Consider the following 27,827-nt stretch of genomic DNA (forward strand, 5'->3'; position numbering starts at 1 on the left):
AATTCTCAAGAGCATATTTCTTCACTGTGAGGATAAAGGCAACAGCTTTGATGCAGAACAATATAAACATCATTCCTTCTCTCCGGAGATGCTGTCTGTCCCGCTGAGTTACTCCAGCATTTTGTGTCTATCTTTGATTTAAACCAGCATCTGCAGTTCTTTCCTACACAAATATAAACATCAGGATGTTTACATCTAAAGAGGCATCAAATTGAAACCAGTCCCAGCAAATTTGATCTCTCTTTGCAGTTAGATAGGTCACCTATTGAACTCGGAATAAAGCACATTTCACAAAAATATCACAACTTTTTTGAAACCGTGCATGTTTGAACCGAAATTCAGTCATAGAATAAATTATAAGAACGATGACAATATTTGTGAAGATTGCTGTAGATGTGCTTTAAACATTCCAATCACTTATCTTTTTATTAAGACTCAAAGCCTTTAAACTTTTTTTTATACACAGGATACAGTTAATTCACAAAACTTTATTCTTGCACGCACAGAAAATGTACAGCTGTCCCACCCAGTAGAAAGGGGAAAAACAATAATTTGAGTTTAGTATCAGCAAGCAAGCAAACCAACCAATTACCTCTCTGCTGCAGAGCCTAGAAAAAGCCTCTGAACGAGCAGCAGATAACAAGCCTCCAATCTCACCGCCATCAGACCAAATCATGCTTTTGATATTCAGCAGGAATTTAGTTACCAAAATGAGCAGTAAGTTCAAAGTACACCCACCTAGCCTGGTGTAAAAGGGGAGAGGTCAGGAATTTTCATGTAGTTCAATGTGACACACCACCACTTTCAAAACATCCTGGTAGCTTTTACTGGAGGATTAGATTCTATTATTATTCTTTTCACTAAAAACACACTGCTTCTCTGGAGCCTTTCATAGGAATTAATTAACAAAAAAAGACAATTCTGCTTCAATCGTCCTGGTAGTCAAATAATACAATGATGAGAGGAGCTGCGAATCAACTTCCATCAGTTAATCCACAGCAATCCCACAATTCCTCCACTCAGAATATTCAAACACTTATCCAAACCCCTGGGTCTCATGAGGGCTTCATTCTTTTCACTGTGTCCATTGCATTCTCAAGGCAAATGACAAGATATAGTATCAAGAGACAACACAATGTGATGGAGTAACTCAGTGGGTCACACATCTCTGAACATGGACAGGTGACGTTTTGGGTCAGGGCCCTTGGTGAGACTGATTGTGTGGAAGAGAGGAGGGACAGGACAAAGCTTGACGGGTATTAAGTTGACGCACATGAGGTTTCTTTTGATAGGCAGATGGTTGGTCAAAGGCCAGAGATGAAACAACAGGTGAGTAACAAAACAATTGAAGAGTTGCAAATTATGAAGCGAGAGGAAGTCTAGAGTGCACGTCTAGGTGGGTCATGGGGGGTTTATAGGGGAAGAGGTGAGGGGTATGTAGTTACCTAAAATTGGAGAATTTAATGTTCATACCTAGAACCTAACCCATACCTAGGTTGGGTTAGACCCGAAGTATCACCTATCCATATTCTCCAGAGAGGCTGCCTGAGCTGCAGTTTACTCCAGTATTTTGTGTCTTCTTTTGTAAACCAGCATCTGCAGTTCCTTGTTTCTATAGATTCAGGGGATGTGTTATGTTCATTCCAGGTACATGGTGATTGCTAAAGTAGCTCCTTGCATGGAGACCCGACCCTCTGCAGTGCTTGAGGTCACTGGTCCAACTGTGTACCAGTTAGGCCAGTCAATTGCAAAGAGCCTCATGGCAGTGACTAATTACTAACATATGCACATGCGCTTACCAGCATGACGTTAAAGATAAGCTGAAAGGATACCTGGGAGAGAACAGTAAAGTTCTGTATCCTCAGTCTTGCTCTCCAATGTGACCAATTGGGAGTGACTATGAAAGGCTCCCATCTGTAGGATGTCAGTGGCATATTTACTTTTGGCATATTTATTTTTGAAATGAGAAAATCTTCAAGTAAATGACAGTTTGAGCTAGACTGTTGCTTTGCATATAACTAATTACAGATCCATGAGACAGATAGAGAGAGAGAGAGAGAGAGAGAGAGAGAGAGAGAGAGAGAGAGAGAGAGAGAGAGAGAGAGAGAGAGAGAGAGAGACACACAGAGACAGAGAGAGAAAATGGGTAGAAAGAATGAGAGAGAAAGACCAGAGGTCTGGATAAATTAGGCAAGCTAGAGCCATCAACCTCTAGTTCTCCTAACCGCACCATAACTGAGAACAAAACAGACCTCAATCCTCTGGTGAAGATCTGCTTCTGCATTCTTGCAAACTTCACATGTTGCAGAATTTTGCATAAGTGGTGTCAAATGAGCACCACTTGATTATCACTCTGCAGTCCCTGTGTACTGGTGCGTCATGTACCCAGACGTTCAAGCAACAATTATGATCAGTAGTCATCTTCCCAAATCGGAATAGATTTCCAAGATCACAAGTTTGGACATATCTGATGCAACATTATCAGTTTACTGCATTCACTAACGTTGCTCATCAGACATATAGCCAATTTAACACACAAGGCACATATAATGGAAAGCCCCAAGTTCTGCAGAGATGGGTTCCCAACCCCCAAGACATGGAGATTCCTGTTTCTGATGTGGCCCACAGTCTAAAGGCTGGTCACCCCTGCCTTACAGTGTTTATGTAGGGATTGGTTTCAGACTGACATCAGTGATCTCAAGACTGAAAATCTCAATACCACAACCTATAAGATCCTAGTCACCCATCTTCAGGCAACAAAATAAACAACTCTTGGAGCAGCATGTTTGCAGAGTAAAGAACAAATCAAAAAGTGGCACTGAACTGATAACCTGGTACACGTGATCTTTAAGAACATCAAAAGTACCTGTATGCTATTTATCCCATCTGACCCACCCCATCATTCATTAAGACCACAACTAATCTTCTCCTTTCATCTCTACACTAAATGGCTGAACCTTACTTTGAGTTTACGATGCTTTGTTTCAGACACTTCTGCAAAGGAAACATTGATTGCACAGCGTTCCAGTCTTGTAAGAGTATTTAGGTCAACTCTCCTTTTAATTTCTGAATACAGGCACAGTCACAATATTTCCTCCCAAGACAACCCTCCATCCTGGGAAATCTCTCTGGCAAATCTTCATTGTGCTCTTTCGCAAACATATCTTTAGCAGATCAGGCCTGCACACAATATAACTGATGCGGTCTCACCAGCGCTCTACATAATTGGAGAAAGAAGTAACGACACATTCACATCATCAACATACCTTTTTGCCTTCATATTTGCTTGCTGAACCTGCACAAGGAGACCCAGGTTCCTCTGACACTGACATCTTTCAATCCCTTACCATTTAAAACTATGACCCATTATCATATTCTCTACCAAAGGAGGACTTTTCAAAGCAGCCAAGTCACACAATACAGAAAAGTTAGAAGCAAACACCAGCTGTTCAATTTGGAAAGGGGGGGGGGGGGAGAAAGGAGGGGAGAAATTTGGGGAAAAAAAAAAAAAAATAAGGAATGAGACCAAATGCTCACTCAAATATGAAATCAGTGCTGCGTGGAAAACATAAAAAATCAGTTAATAATTGCAGCTTCCGTTTAGATTATTGCCTTGGAATGTGTGTGCATTTCAATGAAAGGGGAATTTGATGATGTTTTAAAGGGAGCACTTGGCAGTGTAGTAAAATGCATTTGGCAGTACATTGAAGGGGCATTTTGGTGGTATAGTGAAGGGGACAACATGTAATGTCCCTTGTTGGTGGTGCTCTGTCATTTCATTGCCAGAGTGGACAGATAAACATTCCTATCCCACCCCCAGAAAGAAATGACAAAATTTAGCTTTAAAGGGACGATGATGGGAGGAATTAAAGCAAGATCCAGGGCAGGGAATATAGCATGCAGTCTATTCAAACATTACAGACACAGATTCTTGTATATCAAGCTCTAGTCAGTATTCTTTACACATCTTCACCAACCCAAGAGAGGGCTTAAATCTTACAAAATGATTCATAAAACCAGTGAGGACACGCATTAGTACTGCATAATAAGCAATGAAACTCAAGGGTCGACCGATACAGCGAGAGGACAGTACTACAAGGGCAGTGACCCACATTCACTCTAAAATATTGGACTTTTCAGAAGTTCCACATCTTCAGGCAGTTTTATTTCTTTAAAGGTTTTTATATCCAGGACAAAGAGGCCATGTATAAATAAAGTACCCTGCCCAAATTTATAACTGCAGCTAGTAGTGTGTGCTCGACAGGCATAGACATACAATGCCATTGCCACATGAAAGTTGTAGCCTTTCTATTTTAAAGATTGATTGATTTATGGACCTCATAGCACAAAATAAGTTTAAAATTTACAACAATTTTGGAAATTAAGGTCATGTTGCAGTCAGTTTAGATGAACAAACTTCAGTTCATCAAATTTTTACTGCCAGAATATTAACTATCGCCTTGTGGTTAAGGTGTTTCTTGTATATTTCCACCCAAATAGTTTATCCAAAATTTGACCAGTTTTTCCAAAATTTGACAAACCATTCCCTCATTTAAATCATCAATGCAGATTATGAGCTCGAGATTTGGGTTTGAACTCAAATTTGTGATTCAAGGTGTCAAGAAGGCAAGACAATTAGCTAAAGCCAGAAGAAGTTTGTGCCAATTTCAGAGAAACTGAACTGTTTGGACTGTGAGATCACAATTTGAACGCTTGATAACTGTGTTTTATTATTAATTACATATATTCTGTATTGTCATCAGTACCATACATTGCTAGAATTAGAAAAAAACCCTCCATCTTTGGCTTCATACAATCCTGGACTTTCATCGCCCATTCCCAACTGCCCTGCACCATCATCATCGCCATTGTCCCATCTTCTGGAAATGTTGCCTAAACCTATGCCAACTGGAAAAAGAAATAACTGGCTTTGTGATATTAAACTGGATGAGTTTGAAGGTAGTGAAATGGAGTCTGATGATCTTTAATATTTCATGCAGATGGAATAAAAATTAATTTGGTTAAATACTCGCTATTTCCCTTGGGCCGCTCACAGCAACGGGTGGATTTCCTGAAGACTTCACGGCCATGATGACAACTCTGGACAACCAGCACTGCCATAAGGAATAGTGTTACCACAAATTACGAATTAATTACAAATTAAATCACTACAAATGTAATGCTAGCAGTAAACAACTAACTGTACTGGCCACCCAACAGTGGTACAAATCGATGTTTTGCTTCCAACAATCTGTTCACCAATCCCATCCAATAGCAAGAAAAACTCAATAAAAAAGTTTAAAACCCCAGTTCCCAATCTTCAATTAGTTGCTGTCACGTGAGATTTTGAAACTAATATGTATAATAGCTGCTCTGTGGACCTTGATATATATCCTTTCTTTAACAAGGACTTTTGCTTGTAGCTATTTGCTTTTACCAGCTATCTTATTTTCTACTTCCAACAATCTTTGCCATCTTGTGACAATACTTTCCACTAGGTTCAGATGTCTTTGGTTTCACTTGTCATGCACGAATCCAGATCGTCAAGACAAGTGCACACTTTCCACCAGAGTTTACTCAATACTGTTCAATAGTAGCAACTCTAAGTTGAATATAGCTGATCACACAGACTGAATTTAACACTTTCTTTACCATTTTCCAATCCATTTGCTGCTCCATCACTCATTAGGTACCCAATTTTTGTTCACCATAGAATCCAAGTATTTCATCAAGGGAAAGGTTCAATATAAAGTCTCGGGGAGTTCAATGGGACTGGACCTTTTCCAATTTCAGCAGTGTAGATGTGAGAAGAATATAGATCAACCCTCAATTCAATAACCAATTAACACAGAACAGTATCTTAAATAACCACATCCAAGTAGCCTGGGTATAAACTTGGCATCTTTCTTAACTCCCTTCCCACTTCCACCCACCATTCCCCTGGTCCAGATTTGTAATGTCTAAAAGTCATACCAGAACAACTTAAAATCTCAAGCATTCGTTGATTAATCTTCATCAAATGTATTTAATCTGTGATCAATTAGGATCAAGAATATTGTTCAACAAATTATGGGAAGAGGTGAGGAAACAACCAAAATATTTTGAACCTGCTGCTTCCAACATTCTTAAACATACTTGACCACTATACAATTGGAGAAATTATTAAACTTAAATACTATAATACTGTGTAATATGCTTGCCATTCGTCATACTCCTGAAATTTCTATATTGCTTAACACCATTAGTACTGTATTCTATCATGAAACTCTTGTTGGACAACATTCAGTTATGTACCATAGTGTTATACAGCAATAGCTCTGTTCCCATCAATAATATCTGAGTGCTTTCTAGTGATTGACCAGTCTTAACTACACTGTATGTGACTGTTATGCAGTGACTGTTATGCAGTCCACTTAGATTATCCCACCCAAGAGGCTTTCACCTCTTAACCTTTCCAATTTGCAAGGGCATAAATCAGAATTGTCCTTGCATCTGCTTCTTAGATACAGGCTTTAATGAAATGTCATTCCCACACTGCCAGGTGAAGCAAGGACCAAGACTTGAGCAGCACATTCTGTAAGGCTGCTGCATAAATTAGTACTATCATAGATATAACTGCTTCCAATTCGTGCTTTTGTTGAGCCTTGCTGGATTGCTATTTTGAGAGTGTCCTTACAAAATGGGAAAGAAAATAGCTAAATTGATAATCCTGCAGTACCACAGATTCAGCTTGTCCGGGCCATTATCTGGCAAGGTACTTGCCCTGTAGTAATGGTGGTATCGGTCAACCCTTAACACCAGTTATGACTGTATTGCATGATTAAGTGGGTGATATTATGACAGTGTGTGGACAGAGGACGAGCACGAGGGGGTGGGAGTGAGCGCGAACGCTAGGGGGTGAGAGCGAGCGCGAGAGAGGGATCGAGCAGGAGAGGGGGGGGAGGGGACAGAGAGTGAGCGCCGGAGAGAGCGAGTGCGAGGGGTCGAGAAAGGGCGAGTGCAGAGGGGGGCGAGAGAATGCAACGGGACGAGGGAGCGAGGGCAAAGTGTGGAGAGAGTCGTGCGGGAGTGGAGGAGAGAGAGCACATGTAAAAGCAGAGAAAGAGCGAGAATGGGAGACAGTGACTGAGAAGGGAAGAGAGAGCACAAAAGCAAGGGAGAGTGGGAAAGAGCGCATGATCGTGGGAGAGCGCACAAAAGTGTGTGTTTAGGAGTAGGAGTGACAGCATGAAATGTACATGTGTGTGCGCGTGCTTGGTTGTGTGCAAGTGTGTGCAGAAAGCTTGTTTCACAACAGTCACCAGTGCTTATATGGGAATAAGCACTTCTCAAAAGACATTGCCACTTTGCTCCATCCTGGTTCAATAATGTATATATTGTGTATGTCGTATACTTGAATCCTTCATTTTCAGCTTGTGCATGTCCGAGCATTATAGGAAGTCAGAGTGCGAGGGTACACCAGCAAGAAGGTGGCATCTGCGGGAGGCAGCCTTTAGCACCTCACTCTGCATAGTGCATGATGGATTCCACGTAATTGCCAGGGAATAGACCAGTCACTCCATTCATCACTCCTTCGTACCAGCCGTCATCATTTTTCTTCAGCACATAAATGATGGCACCCTCTTGGAAAGACAATTCATCCTCTTTGTCTTTTGAATAGTCGTAGATAGCAACCACTGTGAACAAACAATAAGAAATATCAACAACGTCCCAGGCACGCTGACCCACAATACGTAAAATTATTTTTTTGGAAACCAGGTTCCTTATGAATATTCTACATAAACAGCTACGAGACGGTGACAACAAGGCTTCACTTGACACGAGGATGTCAGGTGCCATTCCCACTGTTGAATGAGTTGAATCAGCTGGCATTGTAGTCTGGTCTTTTGGACCAAGAACCTGGATTCTGCAATGATTAGAAACATGAACAACATCTCTACTTGTTGACTGTAAACTTTGATGTGGAACCAGTAGTTTGGGATCAGAAAAGTTTATCATAGAAACATTTGGGAGAGATGTGTACTATCTGTGTTTATTTGGTTACGGCATTCAACCCATAGTAACAAAGGCAGAAACAGTGTGTGAAAGGGCTTGGAATCGCACACATGCATTCACTGTAATGCAACATGATGCAACATTGCTTGCATTCATTCTGCTAAATACTGACCTTTGCCTAACTTTGAACCGAGAGAATTATTTGCTTTAATATCTGCAACACATGCTCTCAAAAGCTCTTTTAACCATCTTTAAATGTCTCTGGTAAACAGGAAGATTTTATTATTGAAATGGAAGAACAAAAAGGTAAAAATAAATGTATTGTAAACATTTAAATGAAAAAACCCAAAAATACCAAATAAATAAAACAAAAAAGCCCTTCAGGCTGTATGCATACAACAGCATGTGTGATGTGAAGATGTATTGCTCCTTGCTGTTTTGTCTGTATTTGTTCATTTGTGTAATCTGTGAAAATCCCACAAAGATCACTTTCATGAGAGAGTGTGTAAGAAAGAACTATCGAAGATAGACGCAAAATGCTGGAGTAACTCAACGGGATAGGCAGCATCTCTGGAGAGAAGGAATGGGAGACGTTTCGTGTCTGAAGGGTCTCAACTCGAAACGTCTCTCCAGGGATGCTGCCTCATCTGCTGAGTTACTCCAGCATTTTGTGTCTACTTTGATGAGACATGTACTCATTAACGTCAGATATTCGGAGCCTCCAAACATCGTTCCGGATTTCTCTCACTCGCTGGATTATTTGGACATACTTGTCGGCGAGGCTGTGGCTGTGTTCAAGGTCGAGGCGGAGGAGTGCTCTGGAGCACTCGCCCAACTCCGGCGATGAGGATTACGCCCGACCCAGGCGACAAGGATTACGCACAACGCTCCTAAGCATATTCCTTGCATATCTACGTTCTCTCAACAACAAAGTGGACGAACTGAAACTCCTGTGCCAAACAAACAGGAACTTCTCTCGAGCCGCTGCCCTGTGCTTCACCGAGGCCTGGCTGTGTGAGTCGACCCCGGACAATGCGCTGAAACTGGCTGGCTTTCAACCACACAGTGCGGACCGTGAAGTGGAGGCAGCGGGGTAATCAAGAGGCTGTGGAATATGCTTCGATACAAAGCAGGGCTGGTGCAGCGATATCACAGTGTTGTCTAATTCCTGTTCTCCTAATCTGGAATCTTTTTTTATAAATTGCAAACCCTTTTATTCTCCGAGGGAATTGACCTCTTTTTATTCTCGCTGGAGTTTACAATCCCCCCCCCCCACCAAGCCTGCGTACGTGAGGAACAAACGCAACTCACTGACCAGGTAATGAGTAGAGAGGGACTTCTCGGACTCCATGGTCATTGTTATGGGGGATTTTAACAAGGCTAACCTCAGCCAAGAGCTTCCAAAATACATCACGTTACCTGCCCCAACAGAGGGGAGCGAACACTCGATCATTGTTATACTACAATTAAGAACGGATATCGCTCTGTTCCCCATGCAGCTCTGGGACTCCCTGATCATTGTTTAGTTCACCTACAGGCAGAAACTAAAATCTGCTAAGCCTGTGGTCAGGACAATGAAAAAGTGGTCAAACATAGAAAATAGGTGCAGGAGTAGGCCATTCGGCCCTTCGAGCCTGCACCGCCATTTAATATGATCATGGCTGATCATCCACCTCAGTATCCCATCCCTGCCTTCTCTCCATACCCCCTGATCCCTTTAGCCACAAGGGCCACATCTAACTCCCTCTTAAATATAGCCAATGAACTGGCCTCCACTACCTTCGGTGGCAGAGAATTCCACAGATTCACCACTCTCTGTGTAAAAAATGATTTTCTCATCTCAGTCCTTAAAGACTTCCCTCTTATCCTTAAACTGTGACCCCTAGTTCTGGACTTCCCCAACATCGGGAATAATCTTCCTGCATCCAGCCTGTCCAACCTTTTAAGAATTTTGTAAGTTTCTATAAGATCCCCCCTCAATCTTCTAAATTCTAGCGTGTACAAGCCGAGTCTATCCAGTCTTTCTTCACATGAAAGTCCTGCCATCCCAGGAATCAGTCTGGTGAACCTTCTCTGTACTCCCTCTATGGCAAGAATGCCTTTCCTCAGATTAGGAGACCAAAACTGTACGCAATACTCCAGGTGTGGTCTCACCATGACCCTGTACAACTGCAGTAGAACCTCCCTGCTCTTATACTCAAATCCTTTTGCTATGAATGCTAACTGTAAAGGAGTGATTGCTGACACACTGTAACCTTTACTGATAGTTTAATATAGCACGTGGCACACACGTCCCAGCACTGACTGCATCCAGCCTTCAGGCGTACTGGGACCTAGTGGGAGGAACAAAGGGAGGATACTACAGTTATACTAATATGATGGGGCGTGGTTAGTGGTGATGAGGTAACTACATTATAGGTTGCATGCATAACCCATCTACACTAACATACCATTTGCTTTCTTCACTGCCTGCTGCACCTGCATTCCTACTTTCAATGACTGGTGTACCATGACACCCAGGTCTCGTTGCATCTCCCCTTTTCCTAATCGGCCACCATTCAGATAATAGTCTACTTTCCTGTTTTTGCCACCAAAGTGGATAACCTCACATTTATCCACATTATACTGCATCCTCCCACTCACCCAACCTATCCAAGTCACCTTGCAGCCTCCTAGCATCCTCCTCACAGCTAACACTGCCCCCCAGCTTCGTGTCATCCGCAAACTTGGAGATGCTGCATTCAATTCCCTCATCCAGATCATTAACATATATTGTAAATAGCTGGGGTCCCAGCACTGAGCCTTGCGGTACCTCACTAGTCACTGCCTGCCATTCTGAAAATGACCCATTTACTCCTATTCTTTGCTTCCTGTCTGCCAGCCAGTTCTCTATCCACATCAATACTGAACCCCCAATGCCGTGTGCTTTAAGTTTGTATACTAATCTCTTATGTGGGACCTTGTCGAAAGCCTTCTGAAAGTTCAGATATAACACATCCACTGGTTCTCTCTTATCCACTCTACTAGTTACATCCTCGATAAATTCTATAAGATTCGTCAGACATGATTTACCTTTCATAAATCCATGCTGACTTTGTCCAATAAATTCACCACTTTCCAAATGTGCTGCTATCCCATCTTTAATAACTGACTCCAGAATTTTCCCCACCACCGATGTTAGACTAACTGGTCTGTAATTCCCCATTTTCTCTCTCCCTCCCTTTTTAAAAAGTGGGGTTACATTAGCTACCCTCCAATCCTCAGGAACTACTCCAGAATCTAAAGAGTTTTGAAGCGAGGGCATTGAAAACCTACAGTCCTGCTTTGACTGCACTGATTGGAATGTGTTCAGGGAAGCAACCACAATCCTCGATGAATATACAGGCACCGTGGCATCATATGTCAGCCTTTGCAAGGACAGTTGCATTCTCACTAGGACCCGGATCAGGTTTAACAACGACAAGCCTTGGTTTACAGCAGAACTCAAGACAGCTCTGCCAGTCTAAAGATGAGGCCTACAGGAGTGCGGATGCAGACCTTTACAGGCAGGCCAAGTACAAGCTGAGAAGAGGAATCAGAGCTGCCAAGGTACTCTAAGAAGTTGAGGAGCAAGTTATCAGCTAATGACTCATCTTTATGACTCAGCTTGAAAGAAATCACCAGCTACAAGAGGAACCACCCCCCCCCCCCCCCCCCCCCCCGCCGCTCCTTGGACAATGGTCAGCTGACCAATGATCTGAACGAGTTCCACTGCAGGTTTGATAGACAGAAACATAACTCCGGTACCCCCTCTCCCACCTACTCCTCCCCAATCACCACTTCACACCTACTCACAGCCTGAATTCAGTCTGCAAAGACTGGACCCTTCCCCACCCACTCCTCCCCAATCACCACTTCACATCCACTTACAGCCTGATGTTGGGGGAGTCCAGAACCAGGGGACACAGTTTAAGAATAATGGTTAGGCCACTTAGAACTGAGATGAGGAAACACTTTTTCACCCAGTTGTGAATTTGTGGAATTCTCTGCCTCAGAAGGCATTGGAAGCTGTCTCACTAGATGCATTCAAAATAAAGTTAGATAGAGCTCTTAGGGCTAGCGGAATCAAGGGATATGGGGAGTAGGCAGGAACGGGGTACTGACTGTGGAAGTTCAGCCATAATCACATTGAATGGCGGTGTTGGCTCGAAGGGCTGAATGGTCTACTCCTGCTCCTATTTTCTATGTATCTATGTATCCAGTCTGCAAAGACTGGGCCCTCCTCCAGTACCCACCCCCTCCTTGCTGCCCAGCATCAGTCTGGCCACTTCTCCATCACTAACAATAGAAATTGAGGAGGTGGAAAAGTTATTCAGGAGACAGAAAAGCCGGAAATCTCCAGGACCGGACAATGTTTCCTCCCTCTACCCTCAAGCTCTGTGCTGAACAACTGGCACCGGTCTACACAGACATTTTCAACCAGTCCCTGCAAACCTGCACAGTCCGTGCCTGCTTCAAAGTCTCCACTATTGTTCCTGTACCCAAAAAGCCAAGGATTATTGGTCTCAATGACTACAGGTCTATTGCACTGACCTCATGAAGACCCTTGAAAGACTTGTGCTGGCCCACCTGAAAAATATCACAAACCCCCTGCTGGACCCCCTGCAGTTTGCATACCGGGCCAATAGATCAGTGGATGACGCAATCAACCCAAGCCTGCACTTCATCATCCAGCACCTAGACCACCAGGTGACCTAAGCAAGGATTTTGTTTGTGGATTTTAGCTCTGCAATTAACACCATTGTGCCAGAACTACTACACTCAAAACTCTCCCAGTTCTCTCTCTCCCCCCTCTCGTTTATCATAGAAACATAGAAAATAGGTGCAGGAGTAGGCCATTCGGCCCTTCGAGCCTGCACCGCCATTCGATATGATCATGGCTGATCATCCAACTCAGTATCCCATCCCTGCCTTCTCTCCATACCCCCTGATCCCTTTAGCCACATCTAACTCCTTCTTAAATATAGCCAATGAACTGGCCTCAACTACCTTCTGTGGCAGAGAATTCCACAGATTCACCACTCTCTGTGTAAAAAATGATTTTCTCATCTCAGTCCTAAAAGACTTCCCTCTTATCCTTAAACTGTGACCCCTAGTTCTGGACTTCCCCAACATCGGGAATAATCTTCCTGCATCTAGCCTGTCCAACCCCTTAAGAATTTTGTAAGTTTCTATAAGATCCCCTCCTCAATCTTCTAAATTCTAGCGTGTACAAGCCGAGTCTATCCAGTCTTTCTTCACATGAAAGTCCTGCCATCCCAGGAATCAGTCTGGTGAACCTTCTCTGTACTCCCTCTATGGCAAGAATGTCTTTCCTCAGATTAGGAGACCAAAACTGTACGCAATACTCCAGGTGTGGTCTCACCAAGACCCTGTACAACTGCAGTAGAACCTCCCTGCTCTTATACTCAAATCCTTTTGCTATGAATGCTAACATACCATTTGCTTTCTTCACTGCCTGCTGCACCTGCATTCCTACTTTCAATGACTGGTGTACCATGACACCCAGGTCTCGTTGCATCTCCCCTTTTCCTAATCGGTCACCATTCAGATAATAGTCTACTTTCCTGTTTTTGCCACCAAAGTGGATAACCTCACATTTATCCACATTATACTGCATCTGCCATGCATTTGCCCACTCACCCAACCTATCCAAGTCACCTTGCAGCCTCCTAGCATCCTCGTCATATTGTTCACAGCGTACTATGTTTGCATATTCTGTTGTGCTGCAACAAGTAAGAATTTCATTGTTCTATCTGCGACATCTATCATATTTATCTATAGTGTGTGTGTGTGTGTGTGTGTGTGTGTGTGTGTGTGTGTGTGTGTGTGTGTGTGTGTGTGTGTGTGTGTGTGTGTGTGTGTGTGTGTGTGTGTGTGTGTGTGTGTGTGTGTGTGTGTGTGTGTGGTGTGTGATGGCCTTTGATTCCTTGGTCCGACAAAACAACACCGAAAAACTCAAGAGATTTTTTCCATTTCGCTAGCGGTTTCCCTGTGGGAACACACAGAGAGGCACAGAGGCAGGGGAGCTTCCTGCCTTTTGGAACTGGGGCTTCCCATTTGCGGCGTCTATTAAGTGGGCGTACGCAGCGTCTTGACGGCGTATGCCTAGCGCGTGGCGTTGCGCGATGACGTCCGGCCCCCCCCCTTGCAACCGTGCGTTGCGGGAACAGACCCAACGGGTCTGCACTTGGTCTAGTATCTATTAAAACTCTGTGTGTGTGTATGTGTGTGTATGGGGATGTGTGTGTGTTATTTTGCATGTGAAACGTATCTCCTCGAAAACCAGACGCAAAACGTGAAAACGCAGAGATTTTACCATTTAACTTATGTTTTTCGGTAGAGATTTAACTTATGAGTTCAGAAATCCACTCCTTGGTCAATTATTTCCCCAGATTTTGAATAAAATTGATCACAAAACAATTAAAAAAAACTAAACGGGGCTCACCAGCTGCTGACGTCACAATGCCCACATGCCGGCCAAACCAGGCCCACCTGCGTCCTGGCCCCGCCCCATCTCCCCCTCCACACTCTTCCCCCTCTCTCCCCTACCCCATCTCCCTCCTGCCCTCCCCTCCTTCCCTCCCATCTCTCTCACCACTTCTCCCCCACCCTCCCCCCCTCCGCCACCTCTCCGTCTCTTGCACTTCTGTCTCTGCCCCTTTCTCTTTGTCTCTCCCCATTCTCTCTCTGCCCCCCCCCCCCTCTCTAGACGCGCCTGCGAGTTGGGGGCTATGCGTCAGTGGATAGGGCGGTTATGGGGTAAAAGGAGCAAATTAATAATATTCATAAAATATCAAGGGAGGTAGTTAGCGTGTGTGCGGGGGGGGTAGTTAGTGTGTGTGACGCCGCATGCCACCCTCCCCCCCGCAACCACACGTTGGGGGAACAGACTTGGTTTGGTAATAATACTAAAACTCTTTGTGGTGTGAGTGTGAGTGTGAGAGTGAGAGTGAGAGTGAGTGTGAGTGTGAGAGAGAATTCCCTCTGGGAGGCGACTCCGGACTGTCAAAACCGCCACAGCCAGACATAAAAACAGCTTTTTTCCACGAGGAATAGCTCTACTCCAGCCAAAGATCTGTAGCCTCCTTTTGCTCTGGTATTTTATTTTATTCTTCACATGTTTAAATTATGTTTTATTTTTAATTGTCTGCTGTATATCATGTTGTTATCCTCGCGTGCAATGCATCAAGGCAAATTCCTTGTAAGTATACATACTTGGCTATTAAAAATTTATTCAAATTCAAATTTTATATTCAAAATTCAAACAGCCATCTGTGACGTGTTTCTACTCCTTGTAATGTTTAACAGGCATTTATACAGAAACATGTCCCAGGACGGGATTAGAGGGATACAGACCCTGTGCCTTTAGCATAATGATGAGTGCACATTGCGGTGAAGGGCCTGTTCTTGTAGTTGATGCTGTAACTTTGACTGTGGCTATGTTCTATGACTGTTCCATGTATGACTGAGCTCCACCTTAAAACTCGGTATTGAGTCTACTGTTGGTAGTGGGAGATTTCAAGCACTGGCATCTGACCTCTGGCAGGCTCTTGACTCACACTGCAACGCACAAGCCAGGGAATGGGTAATGCGCTGACCTCCAAAATGCAATTAGGTGGCAGATCTCCACAGAACAGTCGAATGGCTAGCAGTACACTCTGGAACATGTGAGTGAATTCATATTCACCGTGACACTTTGCAGCATTGTTACTGTGCTCTGGATCCTTACTGCAATGGAATCAACTCCTATCAATACTTCCATCAGAGGCTGGTGGTCCAAGAAAATGTAGGAGTGTGCTAAGTGCTCAACCAAATGTATTTCCCTCACAAGAACCGCGAGCAGCACCATTAGCATGCTATTTAATGGTGGATGTAACATGTACGATCTTCAGCAGCTGCACAGAAGCATGCAGTCATTTTCTAGCAGGGGTCGTTAAGTTATCATCATATGGAAAGTCCCCTGAATTTTCAACCTACACAAAGGTTAAATGTTGTTAGGAGTGATGACAAAGTTTAAACATTTAATGTATTTCAATACATTAAAAAGACACCTGGCATAAGAATACAAAACTCCATTTACCTTTCTCTAAATAGTTCTTGGGTGCCCAGGGTGGATCTTCCTCTGCATATGGGTCACTGTACTCCACAACAGCCGTCTCTTCTTCCTCATAATCCTCTGGTGGTGGGGGTGGCGGAGGTGACTCATCGAATACTACATTATCAGCTGGCGGAGGTGGAGGAGGGTTGGAGCCATCTGAAACTACAATGTTGATATTAAGTTTAGAGATAGAGCTTACAGTTAGTTATTTGGTCCTTCCACGACATCACTTCACAGCTAAATAAGTACTTCTGAATTATAATATTAAGGAAGCATGCCAACCAATTTGTGCACAGCAAGCTCAAACAGACAGAAGTAAGATAAGTGACGAGATAATGTGTTCCAACTATTTATTACAAATAAGATTGATCCACGGCACTAAGCAGAACTCCGCGGATCTGCAAATAAGTCCCAGGACATTTTTTTGGAGGGCATGGGAGGAAAGGTATAAATTCAAGTGTAATTTATTCAATCTGTAGAAATTAATGACCAAAACTGAGCCATAGGGGTTCATATTCATAGACAATACATTCAGAAAGAGTGCCAAAAAGGCTTCTTAAAAATAATCTAGTACTTGTCCAAAACATATTGTCAAAGTAGTAAAACCACTGCAAGCGCAGAACATTGTGGCAGTATCCTTCCAGTCATTTTTCAGAACCAGAATTAACTTCAGTTTCAGTACATTAACTAACTGGACAAAAATGAATGAATGGATCAAACACTACTTTTAATCTAAATTCTAGGGCACACATTTCCTGCTGAAATCAAAGTGGCAATGACAGTGAATAATGACCTCAGCTAGATTAATGCTGGTATTTTATGGCCAGATCTTTATTCAACTTCAATTCAGACTGATGGCTGCAAAGGAGCTATGTAAACACCATCAATCATTCTGTTGTGAAGGATAGGAAATAACAATCCTCACCCACTGTCTACAATAGATTTCAGTTAAGATAGGGCATTTGACTCTTCTCACTTTCTCCAAGTTAAAGATGTAGCCTTGAGCACCCGCATGCGCCTCAGCTATGCCTGTCTTTTTGTTGGTTATGTCAAACAGTCCTTGTTTCAGGCAATAGGTTTCAGCTTATTAAAAAAACTTGAGAATAAAATTAATCACCTCCCTCGCCTAGCAGTCAGCATTCCTCCTTTCCTCCCTTCAGTTTTGTTCAATCCATCCAATTATGGATTTTACCAGAAACTAGTTCAATAGAGTATAAAATATAAAGCCAATAGGTGGTTATTTCACTTGGCTATGCTAATGTATATGTGTAACCAGAGCACTTCCAGTTCCTTTTATTTACAACCATGTGTGTACTTAATAGATAACCTTATTCGGAGCAGTGTGTGGGACAGTGTACTATGCTCAGTAATTAATGCGGCTGTGTCTTGCCGAGGACAGAAAACAGACTGCAGGAAGAACTCAGTGGATCAAACAGATGTTGTAGAAGCAAAACGTGTAAGCCAATGTTTAGGGTCGGGACCCTGCCTCAATTCTGACGCTGTGTCTTGAATTGAAACATCAACCTGCAGTCGTACTGCATGAAAACAAGCCCTTGAGCCCAACATGTCCATATCAACCAAGATGTTCCACCTAAAAATTGCACAAATTGTTGGAGTAACTCAGCGGGTCAGGCGGCATCCCTGGAAAACATGGGTAGGTGCTGTTTCAAATCAGGGCTGATTGTAGGAGGGAAGGAAAGCTGGAAGAGATGAGGGCAGGACAAAACCTGGCAGATAATAGGTGAATACAGGTGAGGGGGTGAGGGATCCATCAATGACAGCAGGGGGGGAAACCACGTTTACTACATAAAGAGGAAACCTCGGATGTCCTCGAATGGAAAGCCTCATCTTGGGAGCAATTGTAGCAGAGGCGAAGGAATGGAGAGAAGGGGACAGCGTCTTTGCAAGAGGCAGAGTGGGAGAAAGTATAGTCCAGATAACTGTGGGAGTTGTTAGATTTGTAGTAGATGCCAATCACGCCTGTCTCCTGTGATGGAGACAGAGATTAAGAAATGGGAGAGAGATAGAGATAGTCCAGGAGAATTTGAGGGTAGGGTAGAAGTTCGTGGTGAAGTTAATGAAATCAACGATGTTGCGGAGAAAGAGTTGGGAGATGGAGCCAGTGTACGCTTGAAACAAGGACTGTTCGACATAACCAACAAATAGGCAGGCATAGTTGAAGCACATGTGAGTGCTTAAGGCTACACCTTTAACTTGGAGAAAGTGAGTCAAATGCCCTATCTTAGCTAGTCCTATTTGCCCACATTTGGCTATATTCGTCTAAAACTTTCCTATCCATTACCTGTCCAAGTGTCTTTTGTAATAGAAAAAAAACACATGTGGTTAAAGTGCACATTGTCAGATTTTATTAAAGGCAATTTCTATACATTTTAATTTCACCATGTAGAAATTATAGCAGTGTTTATATATAGCCCCCCCCCCCCCCATTTCAAGGCACCATAATGTTTGGGACACATGGCTTCATAAGTATTTGTAATTGCTCAGTTGTGTTTAAATGCCTCCTTAATGCAGATATAAGAAAGCTCTCCACACCTAGTCTTTCCCAAAGATCCTATAGCGAGCAAGATAGTCCACTCTTAATCTTGACCTTGACTTGACTCGACTCCTGCTAAATGCAATGGGCTGACGTGTAGTCCGCAACGGAGCGGAACGTGGGCCATTTCTTTGTCCATTTCAGTAACCCGACCCAACTTTGTATATCCCTCTCGCAGTGTAATCAGCGTTGCGGGGGAACAGTTTGCGTGTGTGATATAGGGTTAGATTCATAATTCTGTTAAATTTTGTTAAAGATTAATATGTTAACAAATTATGATTCTGTTAATCGTATTTTTTAATGTTTCTTTTAAAAAGTTTTTCTTTTTAAATGGCTCATGTGCTGTGTTTGAGTTGATTTTTGTATTACTCTTGCACTCTGTAATTCATCTAATCACACTGTTCACAACGGCGGTATTTGTAAAATAATAGCAATATGAAGATTCCAGTTGCTTTACTATTGGAATGTTCCTTCATGTTTTTTTGTGTCTTTGGAATTGCTTTTCAACAATAAAATGGGTCTGGTCTTCCCAATAGCCAGAGAATGGAATGAGATCTGTCTGTAATGGTGGGATTACCTAAATGTAAATTTGTTTTGAGCTAGATTAAAAAACAATGTATAATTTAAGGATGGTTTTATTCAGCTGATTAGGTTGTGTAGGAAATATCACACATACACACATATATATGAATGTGATATAGATGTATATAATCATATAACACATATATATTTTCCAGATTTTTTATATATAATGATAAACTTTATTTCGGGCACAAGGCCCAGACAAGGGCCAACATTACATAAAAATACATTGCAAACCTCCCCGCAACTTTACCCTGTCGTCCCAGCCGTGCTGATCCGGGCCAGACTTCCCACACGCTGTGGAAGGAACATAGGCATCTTTTTGCTTTTTATTGTGAGGCAGATAGGCAGAAAGAAGATGAGAAGATTTTTACCAAAGATGTTTGATTTTTACGAGGATGTTTCCGTAACCGGCTTCTGTCTCCGCACTAGTATCTTTGCTCCGCTATGGCGGAGACGGAAGCCGGTTACGGAAATGGGGCCGAAATTTACCCATGAATCTGCCCATGACCGTACTACGTCTTTTTCGTCGAGTGGACGATCTTGCTCGCTATAGGATCTTTGGTCTTTCCTCCAGTCTTTCCATCACCTTTGGAAATTTTTATTGTTGTTTATCAACATGAGGACCAAAGTTGTGCTAATGAAAGTCAAAGAAGCCATTATGAGACTGAGAAACAAGAATAAAACTGTTAGAGACATCAGCCAAACCTTAGGTTTACCAAATCAACTGTTTGGAACATCATTAAGAAGAAAGAGAGCACTGGTGAGCTTACTAATCGCAAAAGGACTGGCAGGCCAAAGAAGACCTCCACAGCTGCTGATAGATAAAGAAAAGTCCCCAAACATCTGTCGACAGATCAGAAACACTCTTCAGGAGTCAGGTGTGGAATCGTCAATGACCACTGTCTGCAGAAGACTTTGTGAACAGAAATACAGAGGCTACAATGCACGATGCAAACCACTGGTTAGCCACAAAAATAGGATGGCCGGGTTACAGTTTGCCAAGTACTTAAAAGATCAACAACAGTTCTCGAAAAAGGTCTTGTGGACAGATGAGACAAAGATTAATGGTAAGAGCAAAGTATGGAGGAGAGAAGGAACTGCCCAAGATCCAAAGCATACCACCTCATCTGTGAAACACGGTGGTGGGGGTGTTATGGCCTGGGCAAGTATGGCTGCTGAAGGTACTGGCTCACTTATCTTCATTGATGATACAACTGCTGATGGTAATAGCATAATTAATTCTGAAGTGTATAGACACATCATATCTGCTCAAGTTCAAACAAGTGCCTCAAAACTCATTGGCCGGCAGTTCATTCTACAGCAAGACAATGATCCCAAACATACTGCTAAAGCAACAAAGGAGTTTTTCAAAGCTAAAAAATTGTCATTTCTTGAGTGGCCGAGTCAATCACCCAATCTGAACCCAATTGAGCATGCCTTTTATATGCTGAAGAGAAAACTGAAGGGGACTAGCCCCCAAAACAAGCATAAGCTAAAGATGGCTGCAATACAGGCCTGGCAGAGCATCGCCAGAGAAGACATCCAGCAACTGGTGATGTCCATGAATCGCACACTTCAAGCAGTCATTGCATGCAAAGGATATGCAACAAAATACTAAACATGACTACTTTCATTTACATTACATTGCTGTGTCCCACGCATTATGGTGCCCTGAAATGGGGGGAACTATGTATAAATATTGCTGTAATTTCTACATGGTGAAACCAAAATGTATAAAAATGGCCTTTATTAAAATCTGACAAAGTGCACTTAAACCACATGTGATTTTTTCTATTACAAATCTCAAATTGTGGAGTACAGAGGCAAATAAATAAATGACGGCTCTTTGTCCCAAATATTATGGAGGGCACTGTATCTACCATCCTCTAAGTGAAAATGTTGTCCCACAGGTTCCTCTCAATTCTTGCTTCCCTCACCTTTAATCTAGGTACTCTGGTTATTGATTCTTTTACCCTGGGTAAATAACTTTGGTGCATTCAGCCTATCAAATCCCCTCATGATTTTATACTCCTTGATAAGATCACACTTTACCCTCCTGCACACCAAGGAATAAAGTCCCAGCTTGCCCAATCTCTCCCTTTAGCTCAGGCCCACGCTTTGTGGTAACATCCTCATAAATCTCTACACTCTCTGCCACTTTCAGGGAACCGTGTATTCCATGATTTCTCTGCTCAATGACACTCCCCATGAAAGTCCTGCCCTGGTTTGACCTCCCAAAATGCAACACGTCACAATTAACTGCCATTCCTGAGCCCACTTGCCAGCTGATCAAGATCCAGTTGTTACTTTCAATAACCATCTTCCCACTTACTTTAGAAATAAACTAGACCAAGTGCAGACCCGTTGGGTCTGTTCCCGCAACGCGCAGTTGCAAGGGGAGGGGGCGGCCTGACGTCATTGCGCAACGCTGGCGTACGCTGTCAAGACGCTGCGTACGCCCGTCGAGATGCTGCGTACGCTTTCAATGCGCCTGCGGGCCAACAGGCCGTTGACGCGCGGGATTTTCAGAGAGTGCAAGCCAGCGAGGACAGCGAAAAGCAGCGGGGAGAGCAGGCAATGTTTGGCTTCGGCCAGGGTGACAGAGCTGGGCCGGGGGGGGGGAGGGGGGAGTGGAGGAAGTAAAATCGCTAGCGAAATGGGATAAATGTCGGTCGCTAGCGAAATGTGAAAAATGTCGGCGTTGTTGGAGGAGAGCCGGGCGGCAGCAGCCATTATGGTCGCTGGCCAGCAGGAGGCGAAAAAATGAGTGAGGTGGGAGGGGGGGGAAGGATTTTATTAAAAATGTGTACAGAAAAATGATATAGATATAAACTACAAACAGAAGTGGGCCCAGCACCTATCCCCGAGGCACACCATGATTCACAGGTCTCAGTCCAAAAAGCAACCTTCCACCACCACCACCACCACACTTTGCTTCCTTCCATGACGCCAATTCTTTATCCAGGCAGCTAGTTAGAAACATAGAAAATGGGTGCAGGAGGAAGCCATTTGGCCCTTCGTGCCAGCACCGCCATTCATTGTGATCATGGCTGATCGTCCCCTATAAATAACCCGTGCCTGCCTTCGCCCCATATCCCTTGACTCCACTAGCCCCTAGAGCTCTATCTAACTCTCTCTTAAACCCATCCAGCAACTTGGCCTCCACTGCTCTCTGTGGCAGGGAATTCCATAAATTCACCACTCTCTGGGTGAAAAAGTTTTTTCCTCACCTCAGTCTTAAATGACCTCCCCTTTATTCTAAGACTGTGGCCCCTGGTTCTGGACTCGCCCCACATTGGGAACATTTTTCCTGCATCTAGCTTGTCCAGTCTTTTTATAATTTTATATGTTTCTATAAGATCCCCCTCATCCTTCTAAACTCCAGTGAATACAAGCCTAATCTTTTCAATCTTTCCTCATATGACAGTCCCGCCATCCCAGGGATCAATCTCGTGAACCTACACTGCACTGCCTCAATCACAAGGATGTCCTTCCTCAAATTAGGAGACCAAAACTGTACACAATACTCCAGATGTGGTCTCACCAGAGCCCTGTACAACTGCAGAAGAATCTCTTTAAGCCAACTTTCAGTGACCGGTGTACAGGGAAGCCCAGGTCTCGCTGCACCTCCCCCTTACCTAACCCCATTGAGATAATAATCTGCCCCCTTGTTTTTGCCGCCAAAGTGGATAACCTCACATTTATCTATATTATACTGCATCTGCCACGCATCTGCCCACTCACTCAACCTGTCCAGGTCATCCTGCAACCTCCTAACGTCCTCTTCACAGTTCACACTGCCACCCAGCTTTGTGTCATCCGCAAACTTGCTAGTGTTGCTCCTAATTCCCTCTTCCAAATCATTAATATATATGGCAAACAGTTGCGGCCCCAACACCGAGCCTTGCGGCACTCCACTCGCCACTGCCTGCCATTCTGAAAAGGACCCGTTCACTCCTACTCTTTGCTTCCGGTCTGCCAACCAATTTTCTATCCATGTCAACACCCTACCCCCAATACCATGTGCTCTAATTTTAGTCACCAGTCTCCCGTGTGGGACCTTATCAAAGGTTTTCTGAAAGTCTAGATACACTACATCCACTGGCACCTTTTCATCCATTTTACTTGTCACATCCTCAAAAAATTCCAGAAGATTAGTCAAGCATGATTTCCCTTTCATAAATCCATGTTGACTTGGACTAATCCTTTTACTGCTATCCAAATGCCCCATTATTACCTCTTTAATAATTGACTCCAGCATTTTTCCCACCACCAAAGTCAGGCTAACTGGTCTGTAATTCCCCGTTTTCTCTCTCGCTCCTTTCTTGAAAAGTGGGATAACATTAGGTATCCTCCAATCCATAGGAACTGATACTGAATCTATTGAACATTGGAAAATGATCACCAATGCGTCCACTATTTCTAGAGCCACCTCCCTGAGGACCCTGGGATGCAGACCATCAGGCCCAGGGGATTTATCATCCTTCAGTCCCATTAGCCTACCAATACTATTTCTCGCCTAATGAAAATGTCTTTCAATTCCTCTCCCCTCTTAGATCCTCTGTCCTCCAGTACATCTGGGAGATTGGTTGTGTCTTCCTTAGTGAAGACAGATCTGAAGTACCTATTCAACTCTTCTGCCATTTCCTTGTTGCCCATAATAATTTCACCCGTGTCTATCTTCAAGGGACCCACATTTGACTTTGTTACTCTTTTTCCCGTAACATATCTAAAGAAGCTTTTACTTCTTTATATTCTTCTTTATATGGCCAGCTTCCCTTCGTACTTCATCTTTTCAGCCCGTATTACCCGTTTTGTTTCCTTCTGTTGTCCTATGAAAGTTTCCCAATCCTCTGGCTTCCGGCTACTCTTTGCTGTGTTATACATCTTTTCTTTTAGTTTTATTCTATCCCTAACTGGAATGAAATGATCCTGCGTCTTCCGGATTATGCCCAGAAATTCCTGCCATTGTTGTTTCACTATCATTCCTGCTAGGATCCCTTTCCAGTCTACCTTGGCCAGCTCCCCTCTCATGCCTTCACAGTCCCCTTTGTTCAACTGTTCCAGTTATCCCTGGATGTCATGTGATCTAACCTTACAGAGCAGCCTACCTTCTGAAATACTTACAGACAATGTCTATGACCTTGCCGTTGTCAAACATCTTGGTTACTTCTTCAAAAAACTCAATCAAATTTGTGAGACATGATCTCCCATATACAAAACCATGCTGAGTATCCCTAATCCACCCCTGCCTATCCAAATGCATATACATCTTATCCCTCAGAATCCTCGCCGGTGACTTAGTGACCACAGATGTTAAACTCACTGGTCTATAGTTCCTAGGTTTTTTCGTGCAGCCCTTCTTAAATTAAGACACAACATTATCCACCCTCCATCCTTTGCCTCCACAGATACTGCTAAACCTGCTGAGTTCATCCAATATTCTGTTCTTTGTTCCAGGTTTTAACACCCGCAGTACCTCTGAACCTTGCCTGGGTGCATAATTACAAATACTGTGGCAAACAGCTGATTATTTTTCTTGTGACGGTTGGCTGCTCTTGATGCAACGCTGTGCAGAACATCCACTTTCAGAAAATGGAAAGAGTGGACTTACTATTGTCCTGAACTCTGGCCACGAAGCCCATCAATGGTAGCTGCGGTGTAACCTGCAGGATAGAAGGTGGCGGCGGAGCGAGGGGCGCTGCATACAAGAGCATACATGGGAAGGTTGTAAAGAAAAGGAACAAAGTTGTCAGAAGCAGCAACAGAAACTTTTACATTTAAACAAGTAACGACGCTTGCAAGACAAGGCTGAACCTACGTGTAAAAGCACACCAGGCACAAAGCCAGCAGGAAATGCCAAGCCTTCTCAACCAGGTTAGCAGAGAAGAACAACTGCATGCAGATACATTTCAATCAAAACAGTAGACACGTTGCTTTTTTCCCCCAAACAAATTTGCATTTAAGATTGAGAGATATTACATGAATTTGACTTCCCCCTCATTTCAGTGTTATTTCTGTTCCAAATGATTTCCCATGGTGTTCATATGTACTCTGGAATCTGAAGCACAGGTGCAAAGTTGAGCTGCTGGTCTGGCCTCTTAAAGGCACTGCTCAAGCATTCTGTTAGACCGTGAAACATAACAGCTTGGAGATAATGGAAGTTAATTCCTATTACAGCTACACAGCATTCCTAAACTCTAAAATGTTCCCAGTCCTAACATTAACCATGAGTTGATTGGTAGACAACTGATGTTTTATTGAAATGCTAAGACCCAAGAATACCCTGCAGAGTGGGGATATCAAGGGTAATGCTGAAGGCAGACTTTACCTCCAGATTCAGTTGCCTGGTTCTGACAGTCGTATGGCCCTCCGTTGACTTGATTCTGGAGACTCGCCTGTGAGGCCAAGGAAGGAGGGCGCCTGTAGCCAGGTAGAGAACCCCCAATAGTGGCAGGGTTCTGCCGTTGCGCTGGTCGATTCATGCTGTAGAACTGGGTGGTATGCCCTGAAACAGTTGAGGAAGAAAAGGTTACTTTGGAAATTAAAGCAGGAAGCAATTTTTTAAAATCAATTAAGAAGAATTTATATTTTTATGCAGAATATTTTAGGTTTTCAGAACATCCCAAGAACTTTAAAGCTTACAAAATACTCTTGAATGGTCTTCACCATTGTAATGTAGGAAGCCACTAAGTCGATTGACACACAAGCAGATCAACGATCAAGCATATGCCTTACATGTAATTTCAGCACAAAGTAATTAGGCCAACTCGTCTGTGCAGCCAATTATGTGTAATTCAATGCTATCTGCGATTGCGATTGAAGAAAAGTTTCTGCAAGGACACTTTAATTTTCCTTCCCATTCCTACACAGACTTTTCTGTTCTCGATCTCCTCCATTGTCAAAGTGAGGCTAAATGCAAATTGGAGGAACAGCATCTCATATTTCGCTTGGGCAGCTTACAGCCCAGTGGTATGAATATTGATTTATTTCACTTCAGGTACCCCTGCATTCATTATCTCTCTATTCCTCCCCCACCCAATTCGAACTAGCTTCTCATTTTCACCCTACAAACAGATAACAATGGCCTGCTTCTTTAACATCGTTACCTTTTTGAATATCTTTCATTCATTGTTCTTTATCTCTCTCCATCACTGTCTATATCTCTCGGTTCCCTTATCCCTAACCAGTCTGAAGAAGGGTCTCGACCCGAAACGTCACCGATTCCTTCTCTCCAGAGATGCTGCCTGTCCCACTGAGTTACTCCAGCTTTTTGTGTCTATCTTCGGTTTAAACCAGCATCTGTAGTTCCTCCTACACAAGGAAACTGCAAGACTAGTTCAGAAGGAATACCTTACTTTGAGAATTTAATTAGCTTCAGTTGATACAAATTTCAAAACAGAGACTTGAGATCTAACAACAGAAAGGAAAAGAATTGGATACCAAGAGTCAGAAGTCAACCTGATCAACATTAATCATTCCTTAGAAAAAAAAATCAACAGATCTGCAGTGACCCTGAATTTAAACTACAAAACACTGGATTAGAAGTTGGATGAAGTATAGCTCAAAGACATTGGGTATTCTGGATTTGGATGTTTCATGCGTCCCTCAACATGTAAATCATCTGGGTCCCTCTTCAATTCTGCCAGAGATAAAACGTCCAATACGAGGCAGAGGTCATCCAGTAAGTCAGTGTAGATGAGTCAAGCGGGTCTACAAACTAGCTAGAAGGACTCACCTCATTCATACACACTGCAATGCAGCCAAATAAAAGTAATGGAAAAGTTGCTTCTCAGGCAGTTTTTAAGTGGACAAATTATAAATAAAGCAATCTAAAGTTCTTGAAAATTGAAGAGCAGCACTCTGATGTTTAGTGTGTACAAGGAGAGCAGGCAGACCAAACATAGTGAAATGGTTGAGGACATAGTCAGTTTGCTGCCCAGATTTGTTGCCTTTTTGTATGATGGAACGCGTTGAAGTTGGTCAAGACTGCAACTGAGATGTGGATAGGTTTTGAAGTCCTACTGTCTAATTCCTTTCTTTCGAGTGACGGAGGGATCAGGGGAGTGAGGGAATCTGAATTAAAGGGATATGTGAAGATGGACAGGAGGTAATATGAGAGGTGCCTGGCTGGAGTGGCAGGAGGCATGGTAAAGGTTAGCTGGCCAGAGGGGTAAGATTGGAGGAAGGTCCAGCCATGAGGTGGTTGGTGCGGCTGAGCTATGTGGTTGGTTTTATTTGCCGTTGGCTCTCTATATCCATGGCCTCATAGCCCTTTAAGGCACCTTTTATCGTCAGCAGAGATTTACTCAGCAAAGATCCTGGATTTCTATTTTATGACTCTGGTAACATCACTGTACAAATGATATTACCAACAAACTTTGCAAATTCCTGAAGCCAATAAATGGAGTCTAATTCTCAAATGAGAGGCAATAAATGGAGATGGAAGTTTTGCTGCAATTTTTCTTTTTGTGACAATATACAGCATAATATCAGAGACACTTCCATATTTCATATGATGCCCCACTTCTCAATGACCAAATCTACTGTTTG

General features: G+C 43.1%; 1 protein-coding gene across 13 annotated transcripts in view; it reads right to left on the reverse strand.

Moving 5' to 3' along the window:
* Positions 1-396: 396 nt before the first annotated feature.
* Positions 397-27,827, reverse strand: part of abi2 (abl interactor 2) — a 110,951-nt gene continuing 83,520 nt past the window's right edge. For 12 of the 13 annotated variants that reach the window (XM_033024494.1, XM_033024491.1, XM_033024490.1 and 9 more), the window contains 4 exons: positions 25,606-25,782; positions 24,889-24,975; positions 16,118-16,297; positions 397-7,676 (listed from right to left, as the gene is read on the reverse strand). In XM_033024494.1, the coding sequence (XP_032880385.1) occupies positions 7,501-7,676; positions 16,118-16,297; positions 24,889-24,975; positions 25,606-25,782 (620 nt within the window). In that variant the 3' untranslated portion in view covers positions 397-7,500. The remainder of the gene's footprint in view (positions 7,677-16,117; positions 16,298-24,888; positions 24,976-25,605; positions 25,783-27,827) is intronic. The other variant, XM_033024492.1, reaches the window with a different exon arrangement.

Source organism: Amblyraja radiata, chromosome 7 (genome assembly GCF_010909765.2).
Source record: "Amblyraja radiata isolate CabotCenter1 chromosome 7, sAmbRad1.1.pri, whole genome shotgun sequence".
Taxonomy (NCBI): Eukaryota; Metazoa; Chordata; class Chondrichthyes; order Rajiformes; family Rajidae; genus Amblyraja; species Amblyraja radiata.